We start from the raw sequence: 9,157 nt of genomic DNA, 5'->3' as shown, positions 1-9,157 counted from the left end.
AATTTGTCAAAAATATCATGTTTGTATCGTCGAACGTTTTTTTTTTAAGTTTTGTAATTTTTTTTTTCAATTTTTTTATCATTAATAAAGTTGGAAAAAATATAAATTAAAAAAAAAAACTTAAAAAATGTAGATATATGTGTTTTTTTAGGCTAGAAGATGTCTGAAGATGTTAGAAGACTCTGGTCCACATCTGCGCCAAGAAGAGGGCGTGCAGACATTTTTAGGTCTGCAATCTTCAAAAAAACAAACAGTCTGCGAAGGCTAATGTCTGCGCGTGGTCTGCGCGGCGCAGACAGAAGAGACCACGCAGATCTGCAGACAAAAAACAAACACCACCTTAGTGAGTTCCCCAAAATATCACACACATCTCATTAGCCTCTCATGCCTATATCTCAATAAAGACCCTCCGGTCGATGTGTCTCAGTGGAGACCCTCCGGTCCCACAACTCGGTTTGGACCCTTCAGTCCTAACTCAATGAAGCTCAGAAGAATACACAACATAAATCACAAAGACATAATGCAGGATATCACATTACTCAGTAATAGCATACAAGACCCTCCGGTCACACAAAGTTACCACTCATGGTAAGTATAGTGAGAAGACTCACCTCGTAAGCAAGCAAGTAACCCTTGTACCCCTTGAACGGTCTATTCTCCACCTACATGTCATAACCATCTCTAATTAACACTTATCACCACAACTCTAAATAAATTCGGTCAACCTCACTCTCTAACTCTTGGAATGGGTGAAAGACCATTTTGCCCCTCCATGGTCTCCATAATCCAAGTCTTGACCAAACCCTAAAAGTCAACAGAAGTCAACACTCGAGTCAACAGTCCCTGCTGACCCAACTCGTCGAGTGCATCTATGTGACTCATCGAGTCCCCTCGTTTCCTTAGAAGTGTCGTGAAAATTCAACTTAACTCGTCGACTTTTCTCGTCAACTCGCCGAGTTACACGCGTCCAGACTCGTCGGGGAAAACCCTAACCGACTCGTCGAGTCAGCTCACCGACTAGTCAAGTCCCTTCAGACCATTTCCTCATTCAGACGTTTTTTTAGGCAGAAGTGATGTCTCATACTCTGGATCTAGCCTTCTAAGGCTCACTTATCACGTAAAGCTGCAAGCTTTACGTTCATGCATGACATATAGGGCTTAAAATGCCAAAACAAGCTCCATAAAGGGTTTCATGCATGGAGGCTTGCCCAATGCTTGATAAAGCTTGGATCTTTGGGCTCATGGGACCTCCTATTGTCCATATCTGGAGTCTCAACTTCATGGCAAGCTCCATAAACTTAGGAACCACAAGATAAGGCGGAAAAAACCCTAAAAGTCTCTAGAAAGAGATCTATCAAAAGAAATGCTCAAGGTGGTAGCTTTTTACCTCCAAACTGAAGCTAGCGCAGAGAAACACTTCATCCACAAGCTTCTTCTCGTTCCAAGGCTTGATGTTCTTCACTCTCCTTCCAAATGTGCACTAAAACACCCAAAGTTAGCTCCTCTCTCTCTCTATCTCATAAATGGATAGACACGATTAGGGTTTCTCACAGAGGGTTAGAATGATAAGGGAGGCGGAAATGAGGGCTTAAGGTCCTTTAAATAGGACAGAAACCCTGAAAATTAGGGTTTTCTCACTCAGCTCCTATTCATCGAGTCGGGGTTCTCCGACTCGTCGAGTAGACTCTAGAATCACGCGGCCAATTAACTCCTCTACGTGGCGAGTTGGGGTATCCAACTCGTCGAGTTGCTCTGAAAGTATGAAAATAAATTAATTAAATATTGTACCTAGGAGTCGGGATGTTACACTTGAAAAAATCTTTTCCCAACTCTTGTGTAAAATCATTCTTGATCACTAATTGTGACACAATCCAATTGCTATCATTAGTCATATTTGTTTCCTCCATAGTAGTAAAAACTGAAAGAACTTGAAAATTATCGTCAAAAAATTCTTCGTCGTCTTCTTCTCCAATTTCATCTTCTTCTGATACATCATCTGTAGCAACTTCATTATCACTTGTTATTGCATTGCTTGCAACAGCAACTTGAGAGATTGAGTAGAAATCCTCATTCTTAACAATGTCTAATATGACATTAGCATCCATCTATAATCAAATACATAAAATGTGGAAAAAAAACCATCTTGCATATTCAAGCAAATAGAAATGGAAACCAAAACAAGAACTCAATTAAATAGATAAAAAAAAATTAAAAAAAAAAAAAAAAGACAATCAAACATCATCCAATCAAACAGACAAATATAGAAAAATCAGATTTACAACAACAGTAAAGATGATAAATCAAAATATCTTGCATATTCAAGCAAATAGAAAGAGAAATAGAAACTCAATTTCAATCTCGTATCATCTTATCAAATAATCAAACAAGGAACATCTATTCGTTAGAGATCATTTTGCAATCTCTATGTAGCTTAGACGATAAGTTGCAAGTCTAAAACAAATAATTTGTTTTTTTTTTTTAATGTGGGGGGGCTTTGTTTTTTTTCCTTTTATCGTTGTTTTTTTTTTCTTTATTTTATCAGAGTACGTTTTCCGTTCTTCATACTGTTGAAATATGAAGTTTTATGTACACTCGAACTCACATGGATATAAAATTGTATGTCTCTTTTCATCAAACGTAATTATAAAATTGTATGTCTCTTTTCATCAAACATGATGCCATAAATATTATTCGATTTCGAAACTAACTACAAGGTTGTAATCATTGTAAAACGCCAAGGAGTAAAACTGAATGTGTAAATAAACCACAACACAAATGCTCTTTTTGTATAGTTAAGTTTAACCTTACTATAAATTATTTTTTGTCAATATATCAAGAACCACATGCCATAAATATAAAATAATAAAATAATAAACAAAAAAATATTGATTAAATGACAACCCTAACATAAATTGCATACATTTTGTAAAGTTTTTTTTTTTTTGAAAGAGTACACCTTTGTAAAGTTTCTGGAGTCTACCTTTTATATTTGCACAAAAGTTAACCAAAAAACAACAACCATGCAAACCGCAAATATTTTGCTACATAAGCAACAGAAGGGTTAGGGGTACACGTCACAGTGTGATTCGAACCAGAGAGCTCCTTAAGTAAGACAAAATGCAAAGGAAACTAGCCCTATGAATTAAAAAATCATGAAAACATTTATAATGTCGACTTGGGATCGATTAAAATGTAGGTATAATTATAATATAAAAAAAATAATAATAATAAGCGTACAGTCGGACATCTCATATTAAAATAGTGAAATAAACAAGTAAAACATGAATAGTCATCATCAACATCATCATCATCTAATATATCCATTAATGAAGTTGGGTTATTTTTCCTTCAAGAAAAGGTAAGTTTGTTTCCCTCACAAGCGGTCCCCATGCCTAACAACTGAAGGCTTTCAAGACACTGAATAACATCAAATACAAAAGAAGCACCATTGAAGTTCACTAGTCTTGAAAACTCCCCAATCTTAAGATTATAAACTTGGAACCCGTTACAGAAGCTGTAGAAAACAAGATCATCACTCGTGCTCAGTTGCAAAACACTTGATAAATGTGCCCTAACTTGATCTTTTTTAAAATTCAAAAAAGCAGACCAAGAAGCATCTTTCATCAACCAAATCTGATTAGCAAAATCAGCTAGCGAAGAAACCGCAGGTATAGAACCTTGGATGGGTGTTGGTGCAGCTACCGAAGAAACCGCAGCTATAGAACCTTGGATGGGTGTTGGTGCAACAGATAGCACATTTTTGAATGGCAATGCAATACTGCCAAAAACATGAGTGCTCAAATCAAATGTCAATAGATAATAGGTCCAAGTCAAATTATAGTGTCCCAACCAATACAATACTCCATTGAAAAAACATGGCTTTGTCATCACAGAACTAAACAAAGGCATAGGGGAAGCAATTCTACGCCAAGTGTTTGTCTTCAATGCATAAACAAAAGATCTTCCTGCTTTTTTCCTATTACGTTCGGGTATACACACAATCCTGTAATCATCAATGACCGGGTCAAAACCGAAACCGATCTCCACCTCAGAATAGCATGTCCGAGGACAATCAGGCAGGGTTAGTTTGCGCCTAATTGAAGGGTTCCACAGACTAATACTTTTTTCATCATAATCAAACAGACACACAAGTCCATTATATGAACCAATAATATTGGAATGTGTGGAAGGAAACTGTACAGGTGTTATATCGTTGTATCCATGTGTGCGAGGCAATGGCAATTGGTCTTGTGGATGTAATGTGTAGAACTCTTCTAATTCACCTTCTTTATTCTCTTTATGAGCTCGGTGTCTTATTAGGAGTTTTTGTTGGGATCGAAAAGTGTGCATGCGGATGAAATCAGGGCTACCAATACAAGAATACCACGATTTGGAGAGCGATCTAAATCGGAGGAGGGATTTGCTCGGTAGTCTCGTGAAGATTTCAACAATCAACTCATCGCATAGATGAGCCGACTTCATGCGCTTCGGCTTTTTTCTAAGTCGACCAGACATAACTACAATACAAATAATATATATATATATATATATATATATATATATATATTCAAAGATGTATTATAATATTTAAATTCCAAATAAACATCCTAGGTTTCAAGTGTGTCTACCGTCTATCCTACGATCAGTCATCATATATAAAAATACAAATCTACAAGCATATTTTAGCAATCTAATGAGACAGTATGAATGTTTAATTATAAATAAATAAAGTATAAACAGCCTAGAACTAGAACATCAAGATATCAAGAAACATTGACCTTTAATTAGCATTGCTTTTCTAAAACATATTTGTTATTTGATTTTCTTCTTTCTAATTTTATAAAGTTCGTCTCACATATACATATACTCAAACAGACTAATGTACTATCACCCCACAAGGATTTTGTCATTTTCGTTTTATACAAATCATGTAGGCACTGATACACAAGCATCAGCTAACTCGTCTGCATAATGGTGTCATTCCAAGTGAACCTTGCATCTCAGGTCAGGTGTTAATACTTTTGAGAATCTTTCAATCAAATGAGTTGTCTTTTTTGAAACCCAAAAAAAAATTCCATTAAGGCATTACATCGAAAGCGTCATGTGCATATTAAAAGCAGGAAGATATTGAAGAGATAAAACTAAAATGGAACCTGTGAAGAAGAAATCCTAATGGTTATTGATTTAAGAAACTGTAAACCCATAGACACCATCCCATTTTATTTTTGTTTGCCATGTTATCTCATCATTCATCAAACAACATGACAAACAGATGGTGAGTGGGAAAACACATTAAACTCACTGGAATCAAACCAGAAAACTGCTTACTGGAGTTGGAGACTAGAAAAAGATGACAAGGAATTGATTTTATAAATTGAAAAATACTGTTATTGAGTTCATTTCTAAGAATTGAAGCTGAGATTATACACTAGGGATCCTAATCAGCTTTGACCCGCAGAACAATTTTTTATGGATCTGGTTGAATGCCTTATGCATTCAAAAGACTAGAATCGCTGTTATTCATGTGCACACTTCAGGAGGAGGAATCCAACATCAAAGAATCCTTCAAAACTCTGCATCAAATATAACCTAAAATACTTATTTTTGTTGACTGATTTCATTACATTTCACAGGCTGATTGTGTAAGTGCTAAACCTTTTGTAGGCTGGATTAGAATATGTCCATGTCTTCTAATCTATTCTTTTTTAACAACCTAATCTGGTTCAAGTTGGATGATTTCCACTTTGACCCACTACAAGAACATACAAGCCTTTATTTGAATGGTTTGGCACTAAAGAACTTTGACCTCTTTACGTGATATATATATATATATATATATATATATATATATATATATATCCCTTTTTATTACTAGATAGATAGTGTCCAAACCAGATCCCTTTTTCTCATAATCTCCTTACACCATCTCAGGAACTATATCAGACACATAAGATCAGTTTCCATGATTAAAATAAAAAAAACTATCAATTCCGAAATTCAAATTCGAATTCTACTTTACATGATCAAACTCACGTATTACTCTTCATGGTGCAGATGATTAAAAAGCTAAATAATTTCACAGAATGCTTTAACCACATCCCGCCTAAAACCTAATTAAATTCACTCACCGGAGAACATACAACAGAACACATCCTAAAGCCTAATTATCATCCCATACGATTGACAAGATTCCTTACAGGAAACAACAAACAGAATACATTCTGGCTAAAACCTAATTATCATCGCATTCAATTGATAAAATTACTTAACGGAAAAGATAAACATAACACATCGCGTCTAAAATCCGATCACAATCGCACTACGGGTTACAAAATCGCTTACCGGAGAAGATGAACAAAACGGCGGACGATTGACGGAGTTGTTGTCGGCTGGTCGCTAAAAAATTGGATGGACGACTCCGCAGATAAGATCATAAGATAGCATAACTTAACGCCATAGCTGCAGAGATTTTCTGGGCTTAAACTCAATTAGTAACTTTCAACTGTGGGCCAGCCCGACGTTTATATATTTTCTGGGCCCAAAACAATTGTTTTTCTATGCTTTTGTTCTTCTTAAAGGAGAAGACTAGAACTGCACAAATGGACTCTTCAACCCATCGGTTTGAGAACCAATTTGGTTTGTTCTACAACTTTATAAGCACTTTGAGGCAAAACGTAGAGCCGAGTATGCTACAGTTCGGTGTTAGTTGAAATATAAAACTAACGCGACACGAAATAAACGGACTTGTGCAAGATATTTCAACCCGTCTAAATAAACGGGTTGACATGATACGACACGAAACTTAAACGGGTAAGGTTATGGTTGAAAATTTCAACTCGAAAATGACTCGTTTATTTATATGAAAGTTCTTTGATTCTTTAAATAAACTAAAAAGATCCAAAACCAAAACCATAAGTAAAAAAACATTTGGATTAAATCGTTTTTGTAATGTGGAAATATCTTAGTTGGCTTGATCAATACTTCATTTCAGTTTTTCCATTCTCTCCCAAACTACACAGTCCGTTTCACCATTCTCTCATCCTCATGATCTCGTCCTCCACCCACGCAACTCCTAATGTTTCTATTTTGTCATTTGAATTTGTTATGACTTTATCTAATCTGAATCTCAACTATTACTTTTTCATGTCCGTCTACCCAACTCATACTCCTTCAACATGTTTAATGTTTCGACATACAAAGCTTAATGCATATTATACACATTAAAAAGAAAAGTTCATGAGGCAATATGGGAAGGGAGAGGAGAAAGAAAACGCTGACGGCTCAGGTGCGGAGGTCGAATTCCGATGTATGCATAGGGCCTCGCTCCCCTTTAGAGGAGGTATAACATTTAACCTTATAGGAAGAGGATTGTCACAGAGCTAAGTGCTAAATTTATCGCCAGAAATCGGTGCGTCTAGACTTTTAGATGATGGTCTGAAACTTAAGGTGACACAGAAAACAATATATATATATATATATATATATATATATATATATATATATATATATATATATATCGAATCAAAACAACGTATACTCAGCTTCCGTGCTTGACAAGGACCTAAGAAGCTAAAGGGAAGACAAGGACCTATACTCAGCTTCCGTGCTTGACCGGGCCACTACTTTTTGCTTTCTGGATGTCCAACTAATTAGATTTGAACCATGAAAGATAGCAAAGCCATACTGAGAACGACTATCATCTCGATCTGAATTCCAACCTGCATCAGAATAAGCATGAAGAGCGCGAACTGTAGTGGGTTTGAAGTGAAGACAATGATCAATAGTCCCTTTTAAGTATCGAAGTATATGTTTCACTGCTTGCCAATGTCTAGTTGTTGGAGCATGCATAAACTGACAAACTCTGTTAACCGAGTAAGCAATATCGGGACGTGTGATTGTTGCATACTGAAGAGAACCAACTATCTGTCTATACAGTTTTGGATCTTCAAATGGGTCACCTTCTAATTGAAGACGATGATAAGGATCAGCCGGTGTCGTCATCGGAGCTGTCATCGCCATGTTACTTTTGTTTATCACTTCTTGTATATAAGCCTGTTGAGAAATTTGGAGATCATCTGTATGTCGATGTATTTGAAGACCAAGAAAATAATGCAAGTCACCAAGATCTTTTAGTGAGAATTGTTGATTCAAGGCATTGATAAACTTCTGAAGGTGAGATGCATTTGTGCCTGTTACAATTAAGTCATCCACATACACAAGAACATAAACAGTGGAGGTAGATGAAATATGCACAAACAGAGATGTATCGGACTGACACGCTCTAAAACCATTTGTAACCAAGTATTGCTTTAGTTTTGTAAACCAAGCTCTTGGTGCTTGTTTAAGTCCGTAAAGAGATTTGTGTAAGCGGCATACATGGGTGGGATTATTTGGGTCTTCAAAGCCTTTTGGTTGTTTCATGTATACCTCCTCCGTTAGATCGCCATTAAGAAAAGCATTGTTAATGTCGAGTTGTCGAATTTTCCATCCTTGAGAAACAGCAATGGAGAGCACAAGACGTATAGTTGTAGGCTTAATAACCGGACTAAACGTCTCAAAAAAATCAATCCCAGCCTCTTGACTAAAGCCTTGTGCTACTAATATGGCTTTGTGTCGTTCAATAGTGCCATCCGATTTTCTTTTAATCCTGTAAATCCACTTACAACCAATAACATTAGTATTAGTAGGACATGAAACTAAAGACCATGTGTTATTTTTCATGAGTGCATCATACACTGCCTTCATTGCAATTTGCCAACATGTGTGCTTATTTGCTTGAGAGAAAGTTTGTGGTTCAAGATAAGAAGATGTGGAAAGATGGAAGAGTTTTGGTTTTAGTGAGTTGGTGCGAGCACGGGTGATCATAGAATGTTGATTATTGTCAGCAGGACGATAATGAGAAGGAATAGAAGGATTTTGTCGAGCTCTTGAGCTAATTGTAGATTGTTGATGATGTGGAGTGGGAGAGGGAGACATAGATGAGATGATTGGAGTATTTGATGGACTCGAGTTAAGGGTGGAAGGTGGTGATGAATGGGATGAGATTGTTGGGGAGGATTGGATTGAGGATGGTGAATCTATTTGAGTAATAATGGTAGGAGTATTGTCAACATTTGGTGAGGTCTGATGTGAAGGAGTAGATTGAGGGATGTATGGA

At 36.4% G+C, this 9,157-nt stretch overlaps 1 protein-coding gene across 1 annotated transcript; it reads right to left on the bottom strand.

The window, feature by feature from the left end:
- Positions 1-3,185: 3,185 nt before the first annotated feature.
- On the bottom strand, positions 3,186-6,558 carry LOC145109433 (putative F-box protein At1g32420). The gene is made up of 2 exons (XM_079046584.1): positions 6,343-6,558; positions 3,186-4,517 (listed from the first exon to the last, which is right to left on the bottom strand). The coding sequence occupies exon 2, from the start codon at positions 4,513-4,515 to the stop codon at positions 3,349-3,351; it is 1,167 nt and encodes a 388-aa protein (XP_078902710.1). The 5' UTR covers positions 4,516-4,517; positions 6,343-6,558; the 3' UTR covers positions 3,186-3,348.
- Between the last annotated feature and the right edge of the window lie 2,599 nt (positions 6,559-9,157).

The sequence above is a fragment of the Lactuca virosa genome, chromosome 4, assembly GCF_052849685.1.
Source record: "Lactuca virosa cultivar CGN04683 chromosome 4, Lactuca_virosa_CGN04683_v6, whole genome shotgun sequence".
Lineage (NCBI taxonomy): Eukaryota > Viridiplantae > Streptophyta > Magnoliopsida > Asterales > Asteraceae > Lactuca > Lactuca virosa.
Note: the sequence above shows the minus strand (reverse complement) of the source record. Positions and strands in the feature narration are given on the sequence as shown.